Raw genomic sequence first — 27,515 nt, forward strand, 5'->3', positions numbered from 1 at the left:
TGCTTGGGACTTTGCCAAGGTAGATTCAGCTATTCTAAGCTGGAAGATCATATGCAAGTAACCATAGAAGGTAAGTTCTTTTCAGGGGCACTGGCTTACACCAAATGCTCACTTTGAACTGCAGAATTATAGATAATGATACCTTTCCCTCATCAAAATCTACCTTCATTTTGATGACTGCTCTGCAACCTGCTATTAAATAACTTCTTGCCTATTTCTTAAGGTACAGTTATTAAGTGTCTACATCTGAGCTACTGAAAAGCAAATTTGATGGTGTTTATATAAAATCAGACTCTGAATGTAGCAGCAACAATTTAATAAATTTTATGAATACTTATCATTGGTACTTAGATGACATTTGCTGTGATAGGTAACACAGCAGATATAATAGCACCCATTCACAGTTTCCACACATTGCCTCTCTTTGGCAATGACATCTCTTTATTCTACACCTTACGATTTCTCATTCTTCAGGGCCAACGGTAGGACTTCACCGTATATCAACTATTAACATGTTATGAACCTGCACCATCTCTTAAGTTATGTGTAAATCAATCGTTAGCTTATTACATTGATATTATTAAATGGTAGCAAAACCAAAATGGTCCCTTCCAATATATGTTTCGAAGTTTCCACTCATCATCACCAAGTGGTCATTCTAAACTCTTTCTTCTTCATCTCTTTGCATCTTCAAAACAAAAAGCCTTTGATCTACCACCTTCAAGCTTTCTTTTGCAAGGCATACATGGAAACAGCTTTGTTGATGTGGCTTTTAAAGATTGCTGGCTAGGTTGTAGGGATAACCAGTTTTCTTGAACGCAGCCATTTGGGGAATTTCAGGACAACCTAGTCAATCAATAACATCAGACAAGTGTTAGGTCTATTCAATTTCAATTTCAGGAAAGGGCCTTTTGGTGCTTAGACCATTAATGAAAGATGGCACATTTTGAATTAGAGTTGATTTATTATTGTCACATGCTGCATACCTAGGTACAGGTAACATCGTTTCGCATGCCATCCATTTTGAATATCTCATTACAATGTTTTTCCTGTAGAATTTACAGGCAGACAGGCAGGCCATTTCCCATATTGCTCCATGTTACATGGCTGCATTTCTGTTGAATTTCTAGGCTGCAAGCTAAGACTGCAATCCATGTTTATTTCCTTAGTAAGTAGTTATTTCAGAACTGGGGAGCAGCCAATACCTGCCAAAAGAACATCTGCAGGCATTCTGACCTCTGCAAGGGACTGGCAGCTGTTGGTGGACCTTGAGCAGCAGCTGAAGTTCCCCAACCATATCACAGCCACCACTCTGCAACCCGACATTGTCCTAGTGTCTGAGTCTAATGAGCAAGTGGTGCTGCTGGAGCTGACAGGCCCATGGGAAGATAGCTTGGAAGAGGCCTTTGAAAGGAAGCTCTCCAAGTATGCAGGACTGCTCAGCAACTGTCAGCAGGCTGGATGGAGAGCAAGGTGTCTCCCAGTGGAGGTTGGTTGTAGGGGATTCGCAGCCTGTTCCTTAGTTAGAGCCTTCAGCATTTTGAGCATTGAGGGAGAGAGGAAGAGGAGAGCCATCCGCAGTACCACCGATGCGGCAGAGAGGGCCTCAAGATGGCTGTGGCTCAAAAGAGGGCAGCCATGGAGTCATAAGTAGCTAGCCATCTGGACACAAGCTGGGGTCTGATCAGCCCCGGCTGGGTCACCTGGAGGAGGTTGTATGATGTTGAAAGACCCGAAACACCCAATAATTCCAGGAACATCACTGAAGATGTGTCCAGAAGCATCAGTAGATGTATGTACACAGCTGCTTGCAAACTTGAAGCATTCCGATCAGTGTTTTCTGTAATTCTCTTTGGGTGCCACAGAAGTGTATTAAGACCCTCTTACAGCTCAGGGCAATCTGGAGTTTAGAGATCCATCTGTAAGGAATTTGTACATTCTCCCCATAAACTGTCTGGGTTTCCTCCAAGTGCTCCAGTTTCCTCCCACAGCGCAAAGATGTACCAGTTACTAGGTTAACTGGTCATCGTAAATTGTCCCGTGATTAGACTAGGATTAAATAGTGGGTTGCTGGGCAGGAAGGGCCTGTTCTGTGCTGTATCTCTAAATAAAAAAATAAAATGAATACTACTGATTTATAGCAATCGCTATTCATGAAAGCTTCTGTTGCTTCAGTATCCAGCAATGAATTTTAAATTAAATGGTGGAAATAGTCCCCAAATGTGATTTGATTTTATCAGGTTTAATGCAAGTAGAACTATGCTATTAATAATTTCAATGTCACCAGCAGTCACTTATTTAACTCTCACAGTAGTTCAGTTTTGATATACAGTACCCGGTGACTGGTCTTTTTCTACCTGCAGAGGTGGAAATGTGCAGTAAAATTATAATGTCTTCTGTGTTCACAGACGCAATAGCTTCAGCTAGTTTTCCCAATTGACAAATAATTCTTTGAAATTTTGTGGTATGGATTATTAGTATCAAACCATCCTTTACACTAAGTTCTCGATCCATTGGCTTTAGCACATATAGTGAGTATTAATGAGCAATGAATAAAATAGGATTCAGTTTACCCATGTGGGCAACCTTGTTACAGTAGCAAGGTTAAAAAGTAGTATTACATCATATTGATTGCAGATGTTTATCTCACCATTTTCCAAGTTTAGCTCCACAAGTTTGTTTGTTCTGGCTATCTTAAAACTGTTCTGAAAGTTTCAATACAATGAAAAATGGAGAGCGATTGAATCAGCTTCTACTCACCCAGAGCCACAGAATGAACACCTCAGTTCTTGTGCTTTTATTACCCGTCTTTTTATCTGCAGTTTGGGCTGAGCTCAACAAAAAGGAAAGAAATGACATGAGAGCTCAACAACCCAAGATCAAGGAAGATCAGAATGTTCTTGTGCTAACGAAAGAAAATCTTGCCAGAGCCCTGAGGGAAAACAAATTCCTCCTTGTTTTTTTCTGTAAGTTTTTTCAACTTGAGGCTAAACAATAGTATGTGTGCTTTATCATTAGCTTGGTTATGCTGTATCAGGAAAGTCTTTGGACTAGTTCTGAGGAAAGCTTCTACAGTGAGCATTGATACGTGTAAGGCTAATGCTACCCAAGGTAACACAGCTTATGGTCAGACTTAAAATCCCTTTTCTCTAAACTTTGATATTCAATTAAGTGTCCTACTGGATGTGGTTCAGAACACACCTGCTGAACACCTGCTGTAAATCCACTTGTGGAATTGCCAAGACCTTCAAGAGTTTCAAGGATACTTGAGAATTGTTTCTACTTATAATAGCGTAATTTATAAATGTCACCGTGTTTTTAATATAAACTTGACTGGCAATTTGAAAGAAAACATTGATTAGTATCCTGCAATTTTGTAACCATTGAGGAACTTTCCCTCAACGGTTACAATGGTTTCCATTGGTAGTCCCACATCACCAGATTCAGGAATCAGTCATTATCCTTCAACCATCAGGCTCCTGAACCAGTGAGAAAACTTCACTCACCTTGGCTCCACAACCTATAGACTTACCTTCAAGGACTCTACAAATCATGTTCCCAGTATTATTTATTTACTTGTTATATTATTTGCAGGATTTGTAGATGCCAAGAAAATAAATCTCAAGGTAGTATATGGTGACATATACCTATTTCGATAATAAATATACTTTGACATTGAACTTAACAATCAGCACCAGATGCAACATTCTCACTTAAAATAAAACAAGTCTTAACATTTCAACACTTCGCTCAAACTGCAGAAGGGAGGATCCTCGGACCATTTAGTTCCTTTCAGCTGGGCTATTCTATATCTCCATTACAGATGTTCCACCATGTTGTAATGTTGATTCTTTCTATTTTTCCTGTTGTCTTCTTCACTTTCTGTACAGTATGCCTAGACAACTGTTCAATTATACCTAATCTTTAATGTCATAATCAGTGTGCACTTGGAATTGTTGACATTTGAATACCTACTGTGATTTACATCATCCCACTTTCTATTATAAATGTTAATGGCAGAAACCTGACTTCCAAAGGTAGAGTTTGTGCTGAAGCTGTTTTCTCCACACTTAAAGCTATTGGGTTATATTTTGCTATACTACTGCGGCAAGACCAACTGTACTTGCTCTTACAGGGTAAATCAAACAGCAATGACTACTATCCTTGCCAACTTAGTTACATGCGTTAATCTAGAAGCAAATGCTTCAACTGCTAGTGCAATTCATGCCGATAGAAATGAAAAGCCTGCAATTATTTTATTAGCTCACTTTGCCCTCACAAATAGCAGCTGAAACTTCTTGAACTTCTGGTAATGCCCCCCAGTGCCCTCTCCTTCACCATTTCCCATCCCCTTGTCTCTCTCTCACCTTATCTCCTTGCCCGTCCACCACCTCCCTCTGGTGCTCCTCCCCTTTTCTTTCTTCCATGGCCTTCTGTCTCCTTTACCTATTTACTTCCCAACTCTTTACTTCATCCCCCCCCCCCCACCCAAGTTTCACCTATCACATTGTGGCTCTCTCTCCCCTCCCCCCACCTTTTAAATTTACTCCTCTGCTTTTTTTTCTACAGTCCTGCAAAGGGTTTTGGCCCAAGACATCGACTGTACTCTTTTCCTAGGTGCTGCCTGGCTTGCTGAGTTCCTCCAGCATTTTGTGTGTGTTGCTTGGATTTCCAGCATCCGCAGATTATCTCTTGTTTATGAGCTGAAAGATCTATAATACTTTCAAAAGTTTTGAATGGAGTGACACATAATAGTTAATGCAAGAGATAGGATCTATGGGCACTTAGAGAATCATGGTCTGATCAGGGACAGTCAGCATGGCTTTGTGAAGGGCAGATAGTGTCTAACAAGCCTGATAGAGTTCTTTGAGGAGGTGACCAGGCATATAGATGAGGATAGTGCACTGGATGTGATCTACATGGATTTTAGTAAGGCATTTGACAAGGTTCCACATGGTAGGCTTATTCAGAAAGTCAGGAGGCATGGGATACAGGGAAGTTTGGCCAGGTAGATTCAGAATTGGCTTGCCTGAAGAATGCAGAGGATCGTAGTGGAGAGAGTACATTTGGATTGGAGGGTTGTGGCTAGTGGTGTTCCACAAGGATCGGTTCTGGGACCTCTACTTTTTGTGATTTTCATTAATGACCCGGATGTGGGGGTAGAAGGGTGGGTTGGCAAGTTTGCAGATGACACAAAGGTTGGTGGTGTTGTGAATAGTGTAGAGGATTGTTGAAGATTGCAGAGAGACATTGATAGGATGCAGAAGTGGGCTGAGAAGTGGCAGATGGAGTTCAACCCGGAGAAGTGTGAGGTGGTACACTTTGGGAGGACAAACTCCAAGGCAGAGTACAAAGTAAATGGCAGGATACTTGGTAGTGTGGAAGAGCAGAGGGATCTGGGGGTATATGTTCACAGATCCCTGAAAGTTGCCTCACAGATAGATAGGGTAGTTAAGAAAGCTTATCAGGTTTTAGCTTTCATAAATCAAGGGACAAAGTTTAAAAGTCGTGAGGTAATGATGCAGTTCTATTAAAACGTAAACATGAGGAATTCTGCAGATGCTGGAAATTCAAGCAACACACAACAAAGTTGCTGGTGAACGCAGCAGGCCAGGCAGCATCTCTAGGAAGAGGAATTCTGCAGATGCTGACGAAGGGTCTTGGCCCGAAACATCGACTGTACCTCTTCCTAGAGATGCTGCCTGGCCTGCTGCGTTCACCAGCAACTTTGATGTGTGTTGCAGCTCTATAAAAATCTGGTTAGGCCACACTTGGAGTACTGTGTCCAGTTCTGGTTGCCTCACTATAGGAAGGATGTGGAAGCATTGGAAAGGGTACAGAGGAGATTTACCAGGATGCTGCCTGGTTTAGAGAGTATGGATTATGATCAGTGATTAAGGGAGCTAGGGCTTTACTCTTTAGAGAGAAGGAGGATGAGAGGAGACATGATAGAGGTGTACAAGATAATAAAAGGAATAGATAGAGTGGATAGCCAGCACCTCTTCCCCAGGGCACCACTGCTCAATACAAGAGGACATGGCTTTGAGGTAAGGGGTGGGAAGTTCAAGGGGGATATTAGAGAGAGGTTTTTTACTCAGAGAGTGGTTGGTGTGTGGAATGCAATGCCTCAGTCAGTGGTGGAGGCAGATATACTAGTGAAATTTAAGAGACTACTAGACAGGTATATGGAGGAATTTAAGGTGGGGGGTTATATGGAAGGCAGGGTTTAAGGGTCGGCACAACATTGTGGGCTGAAGGGCCTGTACTGTGCTGTACTATTCTATGTTCTAAACAAGCTGTCTGACCTTGAAAAATGAGTAGAATTATTATTCCTTTGAGGAGTTTGCTATTGGAGCTTTTTTAACAAGTTGTTATTTTATTTGTATTCTTTATCTCTCCATAAACTCAAATATGTTTTCCAAATAATATATCACTTTCTACAAACTTAGTTAAGATTTTTTGCTATGTGTTTTTTAATGTGGACCCAATATGCCTCTGAAAAGATCCCTCAAAATGATTGTTCGGAAATCTGTGTATGCGTGCGCGCGCACACGCACACACACACACACACACACACACACACACACACAGTGTTTCATTATATACATGTGTGAACCTTTTAACAACAAGCTCTTGTACTAAAGGGCAGCTCTCAGTATCAAAACTAACTTAAACCAACCCGCCAACAACAGATTGCTTACTGTCATAAACCCAACTTGATATCCTACAGCAAAGATTGAACCTCATTGTCAATTGTTAGAAATTGGAAGGAAATTCTTTTCGATGCCATTAGTGTTAATGGGATTAATTTAACGATAGAACACTTACCATTGGTTTCACTCAAAGAGAGTATTACTATCAATCTAATTGTCACTTTGTTCCAGCCCAGAAGATTTCCCCCTTCGAGATTGAGATCTGTTTCACCCTATTATTTAACCTGTTTTAGCATCTGTTTGGTGACTGCACTCCACATAAAAAAAACTTTGTTGCTTAAACTAAATCCTTTCCAGCCTATTTGGGTTCTTTTCGCAAATTGATCCCCTATTCTCTGATTTCCAATCCTCTTAGCCAAATTATTCCATAGAACCCTTCAAAAATTCGTTCACCTTGTTTGAAACTTTCTCAAGTCCTCCTGGCTCTATGCCTTCTCTCACTGTCATCACCTGTAAAATTATTTTGATGCCAAAGGTGATTATTTATCAGAGAGGATTTCTGTATTTTGCAATCAAAACAGGAGATGGCAGCAAAGTGCAATCAGCAACTGCTGGTCGTGGTTCTAACAATTCCCTGGAATTCAATCAATTACCAACTTCTACTATCTAATAGAGCTAAGAAATTTAAAACTAATGATATAGGGTACTATGCAAAAGTCTTAGGCACATAAATATAGCTAGGGTGCCTAAACCTTTGCACAGTATTGCAGTAATTTTATGTTTTGCACTGTATTGCTGCCACACCCAAAAAAAAAACAAATTTCATGACTATATGGAGAGGGGAGGGAGTGGAAAGCACTAGAGAGACATTCTGTAATGATCAATAAGCCATTTGTTTTAAATGAAATGGTGTCCGCAACAATGCCGCCCTACCCGGACACGCCTTCTCTGTCTTTCCCGCGGTCCTCCGGTCTCATCATTCCCAACATCCATTGCTCCCATCAGAGTTACAAACTCAGATCTCTGCCGCACATTGACAAGTACAGTACTGAGCAAAAATCATAGGCGCCATAGCTATATATATATATGTCTAAGACTTTTGCACAGTACTGTACTATCAGAGAAAGAAACTCTTTGATACATTACTAATGTAATTAAATTTGATTTAGTGGTAAGATACTGCATTTATTTTTAACAATTTGAAATAATGCCAATATTATGATACCTTAGCAGTGTAGAATCTGATAAAACATCAGTATCAAAGAATGTGGAATATTAAGCAATCTAGTGCAAACATGATACTGTAGAATTTAAAATAATGCTGTTATTATGCAACAGAAAATTCAGTCGATTGGGCAGCATCTGTGGCAAGTGAAAGAAAGTTAATGTTTCAGGCCAAATAATCTTTCAGGTTCTTCAATGTGAAACGTTAATCCCGTTTCTCTTTTCACAGATACCTCCTGATCTGTTGAGTGTTTTCAGTATCTGAGGTATTTCGATTTTCGAATAGTATTCAATACCAGTTCTTAAAGATCACTAACATCAGTTTTTATGAGTAGCAGGTTTTAACTGAGTTTCTTTGTGAAAGAAGGAAGTCAGTGAGTGTAAAGAAGCTCCCCATATACTAAGGTAAACTAAACAAAAATCCAATCCAAAGGAGAGCTCAATCTGAATTCCACAAGCACTCAGAAGAAAAGGCAGGAACCTGAGAGACTTATACTGGCCAATGAGCAAATCACTATTTGCAGATACACAATGTAAGGTTTTTCGACAGATAAACGTATAAACTTGAAATAACCTCACAGAGCATGTTGATTGTCATGGCAGCAGTCAGTGTAATGGTGGGATAATAAAATGGTGTTGGAGAATTGTACTTGTATTTATAGTGGCATAAAATTGTCAATAAGCTGCAATAGTATTAAATCAGCTGCAACTACAGATTACTTTGAGAGTTATGTAAACCAGGAGTACCCAGGTTGTTGTCGTGTATTTTGTGGGAATAAAATCCACAAAATTACATAGAGATCGCCAGCTCTGCATGAGGTTAGACAACAGCTCTTAAAAATGAAATAAACACAGAAAACGCTGAAAATATTCATCAGATATTTGGGCCTGTGCAAGCGAGCTAGCTGAAGTGTTTGCTGACATCTTCAACTGCTCCTTGCTTCAGTCAGGATCCCCTCGTATTTTAAGAAGGCAACGATAATCCCAGTGCCGAAGAAGAGCAAGGTGGCATGCCTGAATGACTATCGACCTGTGGCTCTGACATCAATTGCTATGAGGTGCTTCCAGAGATTGGTTATGGCACACATCAACCACAGCCTACCAGTCAACCTCAACGCTTTGCAATTTGCCTACCGGAGCAACAGGTCAATGGCAGATGCCATCTCTCTGGACCTACATTCCTCCTTAGAACATCTGGAGAATAAAGACGCATACGTAAGGCTCCTTTTCATTGACTACAGCTCTGCCTTTAATACCATCATTCCAAATAAACTGATTCCTAAGCTCCGGAACCTGGGCCTTAGCACAAAGATCTGCAGCTGGATCTTCAACTTCCTCACAGACAGGACCCAGGCTGTAAAAATAGGGGACAAGATGTCTTCTACAATCAATGTGAGCACTGGTGCCCCACAAGGCTGTGTACTCAGCCCCCTGCTGTACTCACTGTACACCCATGATTATGTAGCCAAGTTTCCATCAAACTCAACATATAAGTTTGCTGATGACACAACAATTGTAGACTGTACCTCGAGTAATGATGAGTTTGAGTACAGAGAGGAAATTAAGAACCTGGTGGCATGGTGCGAAGACAATAACCTTTCCCTCAACGTCAGCAAGACGAAGGAATTGGTTGTTGACTTCAGAAGGAGTAGCGGACCGCACGACCCAATTTACATCAGCGGTGCGCAGGTGGAACAGGTCAAAAGCTTTAAGTTCCTCAGGGTCAATATCACAAATCACCTGACTTGGTCCAACCAAGCAGAGTTCATTGACAAGAAGGCCCACCAGCGCCTTTACTTCCTGAGAAGAATAAAGAAATTTGGCCTGTCCCCTAAAACCCTCACTAATTTTTATAGATGCACCTAGAAAGTATTCTTCTGGGGTGCATCACAACCTGGTATGGAAGTTGTCCTGTCCAAGACCGAAAGAAACTGCAGAAGGTCATGAACACGGCGCAGCACTTCACACAAGCCAATCTTCTGTCCTTGGACTCACTTTACACCACACGCTGTCGGAGTAGTGCTGCCAGGATAATCAAGGGTACCACCCACCCAGCCAACACACTTTTCGTCCCTCTTCCCTCCGGGAGAAGGCTCAGGAGCTTGAAGACTCGTACGGCCAGATTTGGGAACAGCTTCTTTCCAACTGTGATAAGACTGCTGAACGGATCCTGACCCGGATCTGGGCCATACCCTCCAAATATTCGGACCTGCCTCTCGGTTTTTTTTGCACTGCCTTACTTTCCATTTTTCTATTTTCTATTTATGATTTATATTTAAATTTTTAATATTTACTATTTTTAATATTTAGTATTTGTAATCCAGGGAGTGGGAAGTGCAGAATATATTGCTGTGATGATTGTACGTTCTAGTATCAATTGTTTTGGCAACAATAAAGTATAAAAGTATAAAGTATAAAGGTTAGGCAGCAGTTAGTGTTTCAGGCCGGAGTTAGCAAAAGATAGAAATCAAACGTGTTATAAAATGCAAAGGAGGAGGAAGGTGGAAAGAAAAAGGGAAAGAAGGCAAGAAGACAGAAAGCAAGAAAGGTTGGATGATGCCATTGGTGTTGGTGAGTGCTGAAGACTTGCTCATCTGATCTTTCTTAAGTAGATGTAAAAATGAGGTGAATGAAAACAGAGAGAGAGAGAGAGAGAGAGAGAGAAGGTAAAAACATACTGGAATCATAAGATTACAAATACACCAGCTGCTGGAAAGAAAAGTCAATGCTGGAAATATTCAGAAGGTCTGGCATGATCTGTGGGGAAAGAAACAGCTCGCATTTCAGGTCAGTTATCTCTTGTTAGGACTGGGAAACATTTAAAGTAGACCAGCTTGTTTCAGACTGCAGAGACCGGGGTTAGCGAGAACAGAGGGAATATTTGGGAAGGGATGGAGACTGAATCAGAATCAGAATCAGGTTTAATATCATTGGCATATGTACTGCTCCTTGAAGATGACTTAGATACTATGGAGGCTAGTACCCATGATGGAGCTGACTAATTTTGCAGTTTTCTGCATCTTACTTTGATCTTGTACAGTTGCCCCCCGCCATACCAGATGGTGAGGCAGTCTGTCATAATGATCTTCACAGTAAATCTGTAGAAGTTTTTGAGTGTTTAAGGTGACAAACCAAATCTCCTCAAAGTTCTAATGAAATATAGCTGCATCAATATATTGCAACCAGCTTAGGTCCTCAGAGATACTGACACCCAGGAACTCGAAATTGTTCACTCTCTCCACTTCTGATCCATGAGGATAGGTTCATGTTTCCTTGTCTTACTCTTTCTGAAGTAAACAATCAGCTCTTTGGTCTTGTTAACGTTGAGTGCAAGGTTGTTGCTATGATACCACTTAATTAGCTCGTATATCTTGCTCCTGTACTCCCTTTCCTCTCCATCTGAGATTCTGCCAACAATAGTTGTATCATCAGCAAATTTATAGATGGCATTTGAGCTGTGACTAGCCACACAGTCATGGGTGTAGAGGGAGTAGAGCAATGGGCGAAGAGAGTCACCAATGTTGATTGTCAATGAGGAGGCGATGTTATTTCCAATCCGCACAGATTTTGATGTTCCACCATCAACAAATCAATCAATGTACAACAGGTGAAATGCTCAACAGATCAGACAACATCTGTTGAGTGAAAAAGCATGGCGTTAACCCTAGAGGTTAATGATTTTCCTTAGAATCGGTCTGTTCTGAAATAAACTAGAAAGCCTTGTTAGCTGGAATCATTGAGTTCAGTGTTAAATCCTGATGGCTGTATTGTGCGAGTCAGAAGACACTGTTCTCATCATTCAAGATGAGGATTCCTGATGGTACTGGCACTGAGTCAACAGGGGCAGAACAACAACTTAACAAGGAGTTTATTTAGCTAGCAATGCCCAGGGATGAAGCTGATGTCTCTGCTGAGGATTGATCATTCATTGGGAACTTCAGGTAATGAAAATGTGCAAGGGTAAAACTAAAGGGAGAGATGGGATCAGAGGAAAATGAAGAGAGAGAAGGATATGTAAGGATATTAGAATTTGAGAATTGTTGAAAATTGTGATCTTCAACGTCTTAAAGGGAGGAAAACACTTTTGCTAAAGGATCAAAATGTGTCGAAAGATGAGGAAAAGCTATGGACCATGTTAGTTTTGAGAGAGACTATACTAGTGCTGTTGAGGAGAAAGAGGCTGCCATTGACAGCAGCAGTCAGATGTGGTACCTGCATTAGGGAAGAATTTGAGCTTGGCTCACTCACTAACTTGTCTGCAGGCATATCTGAATCAACACACCCCAAAGGCTGTAGGAACTCAACAAGTCAGGCAGCATCTGTGGAGGGAAATGAACAGTCACTGTTTGGGCTGAGACTCTTGGATGGAAACTGGAATAAAAGGGTGTGAGAGGGATGGAAGCATGATTTGATAGGTAATAGGGAATCCTGTGAGAGAGAGGGAAGTGGGAATAATGTGAAGCTGGAAGATGGGAAGGATTGAATGAGGTGGAATCTGTTAGGAAAAGACAATAGACCATGGAATAAAGACAAGAAGGTGGGGAGCCAGAATGAGGAATATGGGTGATGGGCAGGTCATGAGGGGAGAGGGGAAAGAGAAAGGATAGCTTAACATTCTTTTTGTGCTATGTTATAAGAAGATCTAACAAAGGGCAACTGGGTGGGAAAACCCAACAAGAGTGTGACACAGAGGAAAAGAAACTGCAAGTTCTCAGAACGTCACCTACAAACTTTTTTGTAACATACAGGAGCTGAAGAGCTGAGCCAATGGGGGACAACATAGATGCAAGCAACATCAAAATAATTACTGAAACCAAATGTAGGGGAATGATACTCACACTATTCAATTTTCTCACTTCCAAATCTTAAAATATTGGTCCTTCTCTCTTTTTATCCCTTGGACACACCTTACCACTTTCTAACTGAGAAACCTTCCAGCTTATTCTTCGCAATTAACTCTATTTAAAGGGAGCACAACCCGCATCTGCCCTCAGCAAAATCTTATTTGTACAATCGCAAAACCCTTATGTTTCTTTTTCCTCTGAGGAAAAACAGCATCCAAGCCTTCGGAAGGCTAACTGTTCCATAAAACTAGATCCTCAGTCACTGCCGCATCACTCTAGCACTGAGTAAAATGAATTTCCCTGGTTACCTACAAAGAATTGTATATCAGTCACTTGATGTATGTTTGCTTGTGACATGACCAGGGTGGCTTTGCAGTGATACCTCATGGTCTCACGGATTGACTTTGTGCCATAGAAGATGATGGCAGTGATTGATTTCTAAGTTATGGAGGCCTAGTAGTGTATGCAGACGAGTGTGACTAAGAGTCCTTGGGCAGCTTCTGGTAGGGCTGGCTCATTATCTTTATATCAAAGACTCTTTGCCTACACACCAGCTTACTAAGGCTCTGCATAAAGTGAGGGTCTCATCTGATCTGGTCTCTTCTCTTAAAATGCTGCCCATTTCTGCCCTGCTGCAGCTCCTGTCCTCTGAGCTAATGGAGGCACCTAAAAGTTCCTCCCTGCAGCTAGAGGCGGATTGATGTGGGGCAGGAAACATCTTTCAGTGGCTCTGTTAAAGAGAGTGGGAAGCAAGTTGTTTTAGACCCCACTTAATTTGCCATCAAGAAAAAAAATTTCAGCTGCTGCAACTGTCACAGAGTCTTGAGGTCGACGCCTAAAGGTTGATCGGAATATCTAGAGGTTGAGGCACGATGGCCAGAGCCCTGAATCTGTGAGTTATGCGGGGAAGTCAAAGCTCTGAGTCTGCTGGTGGCTGGAGACCAGAGACCGCTTGTTTGGCAGTGGGAGCACTGTGTATGTGGAATGGTAGGTGGGAAGCGTCTTTTCCTGTTGTTGCTTTGTTACTTGTTATGCTATGTTGTGTTGTGTTCTGTGTCATGTTCTGGCGAGCATTCTGGAGCTGCTAAGTTTGTGCTGGAATGTGTGGTGACACCTTCCCTGCTGCCCTCAGTGCATCCTTGGGTTCTGTTTGCTGTTTATGCAAATTACTTATTTCACTGTATGTTCTGATGTTCATGTCATGAAATAAAATGAATCCGAACCCAGAATCTCTCCATGCATGCAAAGCTTTTGCTTCCAATTATGTGGTTGGAATGGCTATATCCATAAGTTCATCTAAGTCTAGGCTTACTGTAAAGCAGCAAACAGAACAGCAGAACACCTGGGGCTTCAGTATAAAATGCAAATAAGCTAATGGAGAGCTTCATGGGAAGCACCATAAAGCTCTTGGGTATGTCAGAAAGCCAATGCCATCCTATTTTCCTCCCAACGTGAAGTCACCCACAGACTGCAGCGTTCTGGTGCAGCTACTACACAACCAGTGAGTGGGATTTGATCCTGGCCTCTGATAATATCTGTATAGAGTCTGCATAGTCTCCCTGTGACCATGTCAGTTTCCTTCGGGTGCTCTACTTTCCTCTAAATTCCCAAAGAAGTGTGAGTTGGCAAGTTAAATGGCTAGTGTGAAAAACCAAATAGATGTAGGTGGCTGGTAGTGTCTGGGGCAGTTATGGAGATGTAGGGAGAATAAAATGGGATCAGTGTAGAATCTGTACAAACAGTGCGTGATGGTCAGCATGGACTTGGTGAGCTTTACTAATGTATGGCTCAGTGAATCACTGACTGGAACATACAGTATCTCCGAATGGCATGGGAATTCTGGGTAAGTAATGAGCACCTTGCTTGTGTCTTGAACTGTTCTTTGACTGATATTCTGAGAACTTGCAGTTTCTTTTCCTCTGTGCACACTCTTGTAGGGTTTTCCCACCCAGTTGCCCTTTGTTAGATCTTCTTGCAATGTAACACAAAAAGAATAAGTTATGCATATGCTATGTCAGAATCAGAATCAGGTTTGTTATCACTGGCATGTGACGTGAAATTTGCTAACTTAGCAGCAGCAGTTCAATGCAATACATAATCTAGCAGAGAAAAAAAATAATGACAATCATATCCAGTGTGTCAACATGGCAACTACAGTGCCTGCTGACGTCACAATTGTCTCTAATACTAAGATTCGGTAAGCATCATACTCTTTTTTTTTTAAAGAAAACAGGTTCATGCTTTCGAAGAACCAAATAATTTATCCTTGGAAATCTGTAGTAATAACCTCATTGATTTTATTGGTAGATTAATTTTCAGTATTTTTCTGCAAAATCTGACGTGATATCAGTATGTGCCAACTACTGCTCTGGCCACTGTGGGCCTTCCCTATTATTATTGGTTAAAGTTTCTCTAGGGTTCTCTGGTATCTTTCTTTGTGTTATGTTTTTGGAAGAGAAGTGGTTCTTGACATAGAAGTTTGCCAAAATGGCCACTGCCAAACGGATATGTAATTGGTAAATGAAGAATTGGATATAGAGAATAAAAAAATCAGAATAACAAATGTTCTTCAACAAGCAAAAGTATTGAACTAGAAGCAACAGGGCTACCTCTGATTTATAGTCACTTTACAGGAATGTTATAGGATCCAGGCGAAATAGTAAGGAAGGTGACTGAAGGCTTGACCAGAGGCAAGTTTAATTACAGTAGTTCTGACTGCTCCTTTACATCTTACCACCTCTAAACACCACCCTTGGCAAAGTTTCCCCAATATTTCACAGAGCCCCCAGATCAGAGAATTCCTTCTCTGAGAATTTTTTCATCTCAGTCCTAAACCGTTTATACCTTATTGCAAAACTGGACTTCCAAGATTTCCTAGCCAGGGAAAGCATCTTCCTTGCATCTAGCCTTGAAGCTTGGAATGTTTTGGAGAGATCTTTCATTCTTTTAAGCCCTGGAGAATGCAGACCAAGTCTATTCAACTACTCCCCATATGGCAAACGTGCCACCCTGGGATCAGCCTGGTGAGTGTTGTTTGTTCTCTACTTGCTTTCTTACATAAAGATGCCAAATCTATACAGAATGCCACAAAAGCCCGGCGCAATTACAGTAAGATTTCTTTAATCCTGTGTTCCAGTCCTTTAATAATGGAAGCCAACATGCCATTTACCCTCATGATCACTGACTTCACCTGCTTGTTGGCCTTCCATGACCCGTGTAAAAGCATATCTAGGTTCCTTTGAATATCAACATCACCAAGTCTCTTGTCATTTAACATTCTGATTTTCAGTTATCTCCACCAAATTGGATAACTTCGTATTCTTCCATATTTTGAAATTAGAATTGGAATTGGTTTGTTACTGTCACATGTACTGGTATACAGTGAAAAGGTTTCCTTGCATACAAATTAAATTATTACACAGTGCACTGAGATAGAGTAAAGAAAAGCAATAGCAGAGTGCAGAATAAAGTGCAACAGTTATAGAGAAAGTGCAGAGCAGGTAAACAAGAAGTTGCAAGATAATAATGAGGCACATTTTATTCCATCTGCCGTATTCTAACCCTTGAACCCTGTTTGTCCATATTCCCTTGTATTCTCATGATGTCCTCATCTGCACTCACAATTCCACCTTGTTTAGTATTATCAGTGAACTTGGAAATATATCATTTGGGATCCTCAACCAAGTAATGTGGATTGAGAATACTTGGTACCCTAACGTTAATGATCAACGTCCTTTGTGGGATGTTATTGACACCCTTCCAAAAATCCAAATACACCATATGTACTAGTTCGCTATTACATCCTTCATTATAGATTCCAGCATTTTCCCTCCCACTGATGGTAGGCTAATAGGTTAGTAGTTTACTGTGTTTTTCTTTCTTTCTTTGTCAAATAGTGAGGTCACATTTACTACCACAAACCTATCGGAGTAATTTTGGAATGTATAAAAGTCTCAAAGATAATAACCAGAGCATATGATTACTAAAACATCCGATCTGAAGACTGAGCTAGAACACTTAACCACTGCGTTTTGGGTGATTTCATATATATTGATGTCATTTGCGTCAATGACTCGCGCAGTCTGAGGATGTGCTGGGGGGCAGCCCACAAGTGTTGCCATGCTTCCAGTGCCAACATAGCATGCCCATAACTTACTAGCCCTAACACATACGTTCTTTGGAATGTGGGAGGAATCCATAGCACCCGATGAAACCCATGCGGTCACAGGGAGAACATACAGCAGTGGAAATTGAACCCCAATTGCTGCCGCTGTAAGACGTTATGTTAACTGCTAAGCTACTGTGCTGGCCCTGGACTTAAGGAACTTAATAAACTTAACCATTTAAAATAATTAGATGATTAAACCTGTGACTATATAGTTTTTAAAGCTTGTTGCTGAATCTTTGGACAAAAGTTACAAGGGAAATAAGGGTCATTTCATCCCTGAAAACACATCAAACCAACCTTATATTAATCAGATATTCTAAACTGGAACAGACCAGACATTGCTTATATAGAAAATGTCTCTGTATCCTGGTTCTGAAAAATAACTTGTTTGCTCTCTTTCCCAGTTCTGATGAACAGTCTTGGGTATGAAATAATAACTCTATTTCTCTTTCCACAGATACTGCCCAACTTGTGTGTATTTAGCATATTTGTCTTTCATTTTGATTGACTAGATCAGTTTATCACCTAATTGTAAAGTGTCTCTAAGTAAATCTTTAGTGTAACTAGATGAAAATTAAATAAAAGGAATAATTCATGCAGGAAAACTTACTCTGGCTGCTCTTGTGTATTTGATTGAATAATAAACTTTGAGAATAACAACAGCATATTTGATTTTGCAGCAGAGCAGATGGTGCCATTATGTTTGTTTTTTCACTTGTTACAGATGCCCCTTTGTCTGGTGCTTCACACGTTTTACTGATTGAATATGAGAATGCTGCCAAAGTGCTCAAGAATGAACGTTTTGAAGCTAAACTTGGCAAGGTCGATGCATCAGAAGAAAAGGATCTTATAGAAGAATTCAATATTCAAGACTACCCAACCTTGAAATTTTTCGTGAAAGGAGACAGGAAGAACCCGCTAAACTGCACAGGTCACTGTTGTTGTTATCGGCACTTATCCCTCCCACACTCCCCAGTACACTCTCCTCTGTTGGTTTGTCTTTGCCTTGTAACACTTAACAAACACCTTGGTCACTCCTTGAGCGTGGGTATAAGAATCAGAATCAGGTTTGTTATCAGTGACAAGTGTCATGCAATTTGCTGCGTTGCAGCAGCAGTGCAGTACAATGCACAGACATTACTATAAGTTACAATAAGGAAGATATAAAATATAAAAAGTAGTTCAAAAAGAGTGCAAAATAGTGAGATTGTGTTCATGGACCGTTCAGAAATCTGTGGAAGAAGTTGTTCCTAAAATGTCGAGTGTGTGTTTTCAGGCTTCTGTACGTCCTTGATGGCATCAACGTGAAGGGAGCATGTCGTGGGTGGCAGGGTCTTTGATGATGGATGCTGCCTCTTTTTAGGCATCACCTTCTGAAAATATCCTCCATGATGGGCAGGCTGGTGCCATTGATGGAGCTAGTTGAGTTTTTCCAATCCTATCCAATGGCACCTCCTTACTAGAAGGTGATGTAACTGTCTAGAATGGATGTAAGTTGAATATCTTATCATGTTCGAAGATTTTCCTTTCTAAAGTATTCTCTCTCATTAGGTAGATAGTGTGTTAAACAATTTACAGACAGCAAAATCTTACAAACAGTAAAAGAAAAGTTTGATTAAATTTTAAATTACTTTTGATAGTGTTAGTTGAACACGCAAGCTGGTGTTATCATACTGCGTACACTCACCAGAACGGCTTTTTAACATTTTATTACTTCATCTAAAAGAAAGAGAATATGTTATCTTGGGGAATGAAATTAAATGATCTACTGCGCAGTCCAGAAAAAATACTGCAAGTACAAAGGAACAAATAAATGTAGATTTAAGTGGGGAACCCAAAACCATGAGCCATGCATATAATGGAGTTAGTAATAAATGTAAGATGGAATTCAGGAGAAACTTAAGGCTGTGGCATTCATCACCTTGTGCAGTGGTTGAGGTGAATGGCACTGAGCAATCTAAGGCTGCAGCTGAATATATATGTGAGCCAGGAAAGAAAGATGTATTGAAGGAATCAGCTAAAATGAAATGGGGTAAAGCTTCTATGGAACACCTTTAGCATAGCGGACCTGTTTCACTCAATGTTCTAACTCTGTTTGCTTCTGCGCTATAAAGTACATTTAATGATGAACATTTTTCTCTCTCTTCCATACCACTGTCCTATTTTTGAAACATGGCTCCACTGAAGTCAATAGAACTGAATTTTTGGAAGTTGGGTAGAACACAAGTTATGCATTTATGCTTCCCTTTCTCCACTATCAACTCTGCTCTCAAATGCATCTCTCCCATTTCACGCACATCTGCTCTCATCCCATCCTCCCGCCACCCCACTAGGGATAGGGTTCCTCTTGTCCTCACCTACCACCCCACCAGCCTCCGGGTCCAACATTTAATTCTCCGTAACTTCCACCACCTCCAACGGGATCCCACCACCAAGCGCATCTTTCCCTCCACCCCCCATTTTCTGCTTTCTGCAGGGATCGCTCCCTACGCGACTCCCTTATCCATTCGTCATCCCCCACCCCTTCCCACCGATCTCCCTCCTGGCACTTATCCTTGTAAGTGGAACAAGTACTACACCTGCCCTTACACTTCTTCCCTCACCACCATTCAGGGCCCCAGACAGTCCTTCCAGGTGAGGCGACACTTCACCTATGAGTCGGCTGGGGTGATATACTGCGCCCGGTGCTCCCAATGTGGCCTTTTATATATTGATGAGACCCGACGCAGATTGAGAGACCGCTTCGCTGAACACCTACGCTCTGTCCACCAAAAGAAGCAGGATCTCTCAGTTGCCACACATTTTAATTCCACATCCCATTCCCATTCTGATATGTCAATCCATGGCCTCCTCTACTATTGAGATAAAGCCACAGTCAGGTTGGAGGAACAACACCTTATATTCCGTCTGCGTAACCTCCAACCTGATGGCATGAACATTGATTTCTCTAACTTGCGTTAATGCCCCTCCTCCCCTTCTTACCCCATCCCTTATTTATTTATTCATTCATTCATTCATTCATTCATTCTTTCCCTCTCACAATAACTCCTTGCTTGTTCTCCATCTTCCTCTGGTGCTCCCCTCCCCCTTTCTTTCATCCAAGGCGTTCCGTCCCATTATCCTCCCCCTTCTCCAGCCTTGTGTCCCTTTTGCCAATCGAATTCCCAGCTCTTGGCTTCATCCCTCCCCCTCCTGTCTTCTCTCATCATGTTGGGTCTCCCCCTCCCACTTTCAAATCTTTTACTAACTTTTTTTCCGTTAGTCCTGATGAAGGGTCTCAATCTGAGATGTCAACTGTACCCCTTCCTAGAGATGCTGCCTGGTCTGCTGCGTTCACCAGCATTTTGTGTGTGTTGCTTGAATTTCCAGCATCTGCAGATTTTCTCATGTTTGCGTTTTTATGCAATTAGTGCATGTGGTTGACGGTAAATTTGCACTTCACAGCACAAGAACTCAGAAAAGATCTGTTAGGTCAGGACAGCATTTTTATTTATTTTTGAAACATGTTTCAATTAGATTGAAAGGTTCTGTAATGGTACACAATGCTTACATTTGTGTTCGTTATTCACAGCAATATTTAAAGCAGGTTTTAATAATATGGATTTCTGGAAGCAATCATTTTGGTTTAATTTATATATTTGAAATTAGTTAGGAAGATCAGCAAATTCAATTTAACCTTTTTAATGCAGGTTATGTAATATCAATTTGATAATGAACTGTTTTTATAAAGGTATGGGACTGCACAGGAAAAGTCACATGACATTTTTAGCTACCGTTTCCAGCTGATATCATTATCTTATAGTATTGTACACAAATACATTGGCATTCTAAATGGCATGAAGAAGCCCCAGTAGAGATAAAATATGAAAAATAAGCCCCTGATAAGAAAGGAAAAGAAATGTATACTCTTTTCTTGAGTTAGCAAGCCATGAATTTCAGTAAGTAAATGCAGAAATTAGATTTTTCATAAAAATTAAATGCTACATAGTCTAAATCCTTTCTTTCAGGAGTAAGAACAGGTGTTTCCATTATCACCTGGTTAAAGAGAAGGATTGGTGATAGTGCCGTACGACTGACCAGTATGTCTCAAATTGAAGGTTTTATTAACTCTGAGGATGTGGTGGTAGTCGGTTTCTTTAAGGTAATTATTCTATCCAGTTTTAAAATTAATGGCTTTTGGGCATGTAGACATTGTTGTGCTTTGTGCTAATGCCTGATCATTTTCCCTGCATGGAATCATCAAATTGTCCTTAAAGAGATTTGAACTATCAGAGGGATGGTTTGTATCCTGAATCTTGCACCATGTTACACCACATTTCCCAGTGAGAGTTGAAGAGATCCATTCCCTTTTCTACGTCTCCACTAAGCTTTTTGCAGAAACGTTTGTCAGATACTAAAGGATTAATCAACCTAACAGCTACAGACAACTACATACAAAGATGAACTGGAGGCTATAGGTTACACAGGGGTCACATATTTAGATTCCCACCACCACCATCTGACCCCATCCCCCAGGCGATTCTTTATCCAAAGCCCAATGCCTTTGAAAGCATCATTGTAACACAATTATTTAAACTTATAATTAAAGTCTGATTACATAGAATAGAACAACACAAAGTTGTGCTGAGCCAATTACATTAGTGATCAAATACTGTAACAGTCTGCTCTAATCCGTACCTTTCCATTTCCTGCATATGCCTATCTAAGATCCTTTTGAATGTACTTATTGTATTTACATTCACCACTACCCCAGGCAGATCTTCCGAGTATCCACCACTCTATATGTAAAAGACTTGACCTGCACACCTCCTTTAAACTTTACATTAAATGCATGCCTCCTGGCAATAGATCGTTCAACCCAGGGAAATGATACCGGCTGCCTATCAATGCCTCTCATAATTTTATAAACCTCTATCAGATCTCCCTCAGTCTCAGCCGCTCCAGAGAAGACAACCAAAGTTTGTCTAACCTCTCCTTACAGCAGGAGCCCTCTAATCCAAGCAGCTTCCTGGTGGCAAGGTAGACGAGTGGCTAGTACAACCCCTTACAGTATTGGTGGCTCGGGCTCAATTGCTGCTGAGTTTGTAAGGAGTTTGTACGTCTTCCCCCTGGGTTTGTTTGGGTACTCCAGTTTCCTTCCACAGTCTGAAGATGTACAGGGTGGTAGATTCATTGGTCCTGTGATTAGGCTAGGATTAAATCAGGGGATTGCTGGGCAGCGTGGCTTGAAGGGCTGTAAGGGCCTATTTCATGTTGTACCCAAACAAACAAACAAGTAAATAAACAAATAACTAACTAACTAACTAACTGCACCCTCTCTAAATCCTCAACATCTTTCCAATAATGAGGAAACCAGAAATGAATGCAGTACTCAGGATATAGTCTAACCTAAAATTTTATAAAGCTGCAACAAATTTCCTGAATCTTGAACTCAGTTCCTAAACTAACAAATGCAAGCTTGCCATATGCCCTCTTTACCACCCTATCAACACATGTAGCCATTTTCATGGAGCTGTAGACTTGGACCTCAATCTCCCTCTGCACATCAGCACTGTTAAGGGACTTTTCATTAACAGTATACTGTGTGTTTACATTTGTCCTCACAAAGCGTAACAATTTGGCCCAGTTCATCTCAATATGTCATTTCTCTGCCCATACCTGCAACTGATCTATATCCTGCTGTGTCCTTTGGCACTCTTCTATGCCATGCACAATATCAGCAATCTTCTTATCATCTGCAAACTCACTAACCCGTTCCTCTATGCTTTCATCCACATTGCTTGCATATATATTACAGACAGCAGTGGTCCCAGTACAGATCCCTGTGGAATATTTCAGTCATAGACTTCTATGCAGTGTAAGTCCCATTGACCACTACCCTACATCTTTTATGGGCAAGTAAATTCTGAATCCAAATGGCCAATTAACTATGGATCCCATTTTTCTTAATCTTCCGGGTGGGCATTCTGTGAAGGATCTTGTTAAGCACCTTACTAAGATCCATGTACAACATCCAAAGCTCTACCCTCATCAATCACTTCTGTCACTTCTTCAAAAAACTCATTCAAGTTAGCAAGATACAACTTGTCTGACTCAAAGCCATACTGACAGTCTCTAATCAGGTCAAGACTTTCCAAATGCTCATAACTCCTACCAGTATGAATACTTTCCAGTAACTTCTTCACCACTGACATGAGACTTACTGGTATATCATCTCCAGGATATTCCCTAATTCCCTTCTTGAATAATTGAACATTAGCTATTCACCAGTCCTCTGGAACCATATCTGTGACTTGTGAGAACATGAAAATATTGGTCAAGCAATCTCATCTCTTGCCTCCCTCAATAAACAGGGATATGTATAACAGCCCCTGAGAGACCCAACACTGCATCTTTTTTTAAAAATCTCAAAATACCCTAGCAAGTTAGCATGGAAAAGTGATGGAAAAGTGATGAAAAAGCAGACCTAATGTTTTCATGCCTTCTATTTTCACAATTTTCCATCTTTCTCCATTTTCTTTTTTTTTAATTTTATTTTTATTTGGATAAGGAATTCACAAATATCATGTACTTTTTTCACACATATAACCTTTTCCATTTTTTATATGTATAAAACTACAATTATTTATACATTCTTAAGTACACATTGAGATGATATAAAAGGAAAATAAACATTTAAATAGATAATTATGTACTGTGGTAAATCTAACCTATTAGGCTAAGTAATGGAATTAGTTGTTAAGAAAAATGGTAATAATAGTTTCCATATAACCCTTCTGGACCATTTCCACTGGTCCAAAATGTTGTATATAAGCCTATGTATCAACCATTGTAGGTGTTTATATCCTAATTTGTTCATGCTTGCTCCTGCCCGCAGACATGATTATCCAATCCCTATGTACTTATTTACTTAATTTTTTCATTTTTTTATCCCTTTCCCAAATCTTTCCCTTTACTTGTGTTAATTCTCTATTTTCCAAAAGAAAACAAAAAAAAAAACAAACATTTAGACTAGGGGTGCTTACGTTAGCAATATTACTGTGTTGATGAGAAGAGCAGTATAACTCATTAGGAGAGTCATCTAAAGTCTGCTCGCATTGGGGTTATATATTCAATCCATTTATTCCAGATTTGATAAAATTTTTCTTTTTGAGTTCTCAGGGAGTAAGTCAACTTTTCCATTTTAAATATTTCCAAGATAATTTCGTACCAATCTTCTAATGTAGGTGGTATTGGATTTAGCCATTTTCTAGTGATTGATTTGTTACTTGCCGCTAAGAGGGCCTGCAGCAACTTTATATCTTCCTTCTGTTCAAGAAACAATACATGCCCCATGAATCATTTCAATATCCTGATTCATGGTCTCTGTCAACCTTCACATTCATGCTGTAACTAATAATAATTTTGTGAGCTTTCAGGTTAGTTTCCTCACAGGACACATCGATTTTACTGCAACTCTGCATCAGGCTCTCCTGAAATCACAGATAGATTTTAACATGTAACAGCTGCTGAAGGACTTTTGGAGCTAGGACCTGCATCACCGGGTTCAGAAACAGTTATTACCAGCCAACCATCAGGCTCTTGAAACAGAGGGCATAACTATACTCGCCCATCACTGAACTGTTCCCACAATCCATGGACTCACTTTCAAAGACTCCTTTTTTTTTTGCACATTGGTTGTAGTCTGTGCTGTTGTGTGTGGCCTTTCATTAATTCTGTTATGTGTCTTGTACTTAATGTGATTGCCTGCAAGCACATTAATCTCAGGGTTGTATATTGTGACATATATGTACTTTTATAATAAATATACTTTGAACTTATTATTCAAATTTATATAGGCTGTTGTGAATTGGTATACTGAATATGGAAAGAGACAAGAGGTTGTGGAAACAGGAGGAGCTGAAGGCAAATATTGAAGCAGTGAAAACTAACAATAAATTCTGAACCCTAGAAGGCAATGAATGTGAAAACTAAAACAAAACAAAGGATAACAGGGTTGTCGTGATGGGAGATTTTAATTTCCCCAACATTGATTGGCATCTCCCTAGAGCAAGGGGTTTAGATGGGCTGGAGTTTATAAGGGTGTTGAGGAAGGTTTCAAGACACAATATGTAGATAAGCTTACAAGAGGAAAGGCTGTACTTGATCTGGTATTGGGAAATGAACCTAGTCAGGTGTCAGGTTTCTCAGTGGGAGAGCATTTTGGAGATAGTGATCACAATTCTATTTCCTTTACCATAACATTGGAGAGGGATAGGAACAGACGAGATAGGAAAGCACTTAATTGGCGTTAGGGGAAATATGAAGCTATCAGGCAGGAACCTGGAAGCATAAACTGGGAGCAGATGTTCTCAGGGAAATGTACGGCAGAAATGTGGCAAATGCTCAGGGAATATTTGCTTGGCGTTCTGCATAGGTACATTCCAATGAGACAGGGAAAGGATGGTAGGGTACAGGAACCATGGTGTACAAAGGCTGTAGAAAATCTAGTCAAGAAGAAAAGAGAAGCTTAAGAAAGGTTCAAAAAAGTAGGTAATGATAGAGATCCAGAAAATTATAAGGCTAGTAGGAAGGAGCTTAAGAATGAAATTAGGAGAGCCAGAAGGAGCCATGGGAAGGCCTTGGTGAGCAGGATTAAGGAAAACCCCAAGGCATTCTACAAGTATGTGAAGGGCAAGAGGATAAGACATGAGAAAATAGGACAAATCAAGTGTGACAGTGGAAAAGAGTGCATGGAACCGGAGGAGGTAGTGGATGCACTTAAAGAATATTTTGCTTCAGTGTTCACTACGGAAAAGGACCTTGGCGATTGTAGGGATGACTTAATGGATTAGAAAGCATGAGGATATAGACATTAGGAAAGAGGATGTACTGGAGCTTTTGGAAAGCATCAAGTTGGATAAGTCACCGGGACTGGACGAGATGTACTCCAGGCTACTGTGGGAGGCAAGGGAGGAGATCGCTGATCCTCTGGCAATGATCCTTGCATCATCAATGGGGATGGGAGAGGTTCCAGAGGATTGGAGAATAGAAAATATCAAAAAATTCAAACTCAAACATCTAGGACAAAAATCAAGATAGACACCTTCATACATTAAATAGTTAAAATCCTGAAGTTTCTCATGCAAGGTACAGATAATTTATATGTATATAAATCACTGATAACAACTTTTGGTGCCAGAAGTTTAAATTTGCCATTTTGAAGATGTTATGAAGAGAAGTTTTCCACATTTACAATAAATTTTCTGTTGTGTTATAATAGTAAGTTATTAAATAAAAATATTTATTTCAATGCAGGATCTAAAAGGTAATGACACTCAAACTTTTTATGAGACTGCACAAGATATTCCTCATCTCCCATTTGGTATCACAAACAGTGCAAAACATTTTGTTAAGTATGCCATCACCAGGGATACCGTCATTCTGTTCAGAAAGGTATGACTCTGATATCAATAGTTATGTCTGTAATGTTTGAAATTAATGTAGGTTTTTTGATTTCAAAGTTTAAGTGGTTATATAAAATTAAGGAGACCATAAGGTTTTGATTTAAACACTGCTAACTGCTAAAAGGTGCTGTTGATGTCCTTTGCATCAGCAGATTTGTTGCCTCTGGAACGTAACCAACTGCGTCAGTAACAAGTATCTTTTGATTGCTTAACGTTATAGGATTATAGGCAATTATAGGATTACTTGATCATGTCAATCTGAAGTGTAACCAACAGCAGAAAATGGATGAAAATGTGAACAGTTTTTTAAGGAGAAATATAACAAATTTCTGTTAACAGAATGAGATAGAAACGCATACTTCCATATTGTTGTTTGTGAAATATGTGAAAAGTCAGGCAAGCTATTATTGTAATATATGCTGTTAAAGAGTCGATGATCATTTCTAAACACTCTGCTTTTCTTTTTGGTTGTAGTTTGAAGAAAGGCGTATTGATTATGAAATCACTGATGAAAATAGATTGGAGAAAAATGTTCTTAATAAATTCATCAAAGTCAATGAGCTGCAGTTAGTCACAGAATATAATCAACAGGTACATTTGTAACTTAATTAAATATAATTAACAATTTTAAACTTTTCATACTGTATATTGATATATTCAGAAGGGAATTTAATTGTTTATTTGGGAACCTCATAATTTCACTCAATTCAAATGGTGTATTCTCTTATTCCATATTACCACATAGAAATTAATGAAATGATATGAATTATTAAACATATTTATATTATGTTACATTTCTGACAATAAAACCATGGTAACCAAGATCTTCTGTGTCCATATGTAAGTTTGAAGTCGTATTCCTAACATAAAAATTTTAGATTTTTTCTCCAAAGTAGTACCTAAAAGCCATTTTTTGTTTTCAATATATTCAAAATGCTCCATTTTGAGAGATTAAGCCTTTTTTCAATATCTAAAATATATTTTTCAGAATTCTATGAAAACCTTTGATGTTGACGTCGACAGTCACCTTTTGCTCTTTGCAGACAAGACCTCAAAGGACTTTAATGAGATTCACAAAGGCTTTAAAGATGCAGCTGTTCACTTCAAGGGCCAGGTTTGTTGTGCTACTGTTTGTTTTAAATAAATTAATTAATCCATACTGCAAACTTAGAGTGAAAAG

General features: G+C 39.9%; 1 protein-coding gene across 1 annotated transcript in view; it reads left to right on the forward strand.

Annotated features, from left to right (window-relative positions):
* The first annotated feature begins 51 nt into the window (after nt 1-51).
* Nucleotides 52-27,515, forward strand: part of LOC140202448 (protein disulfide-isomerase-like) — a 37,375-nt gene continuing 9,911 nt past the window's right edge. The window contains exons 1-7 of the mRNA XM_072267314.1: nt 52-70; nt 2,823-2,966; nt 17,614-17,820; nt 20,897-21,030; nt 26,187-26,324; nt 26,810-26,926; nt 27,324-27,449. Of these exons, the coding sequence (XP_072123415.1) occupies nt 52-70; nt 2,823-2,966; nt 17,614-17,820; nt 20,897-21,030; nt 26,187-26,324; nt 26,810-26,926; nt 27,324-27,449 (885 nt within the window). The remainder of the gene's footprint in view (nt 71-2,822; nt 2,967-17,613; nt 17,821-20,896; nt 21,031-26,186; nt 26,325-26,809; nt 26,927-27,323; nt 27,450-27,515) is intronic.

Source organism: Mobula birostris, chromosome 9 (assembly GCF_030028105.1).
Source record: "Mobula birostris isolate sMobBir1 chromosome 9, sMobBir1.hap1, whole genome shotgun sequence".
Classification (NCBI taxonomy): domain Eukaryota; kingdom Metazoa; phylum Chordata; class Chondrichthyes; order Myliobatiformes; family Myliobatidae; genus Mobula; species Mobula birostris.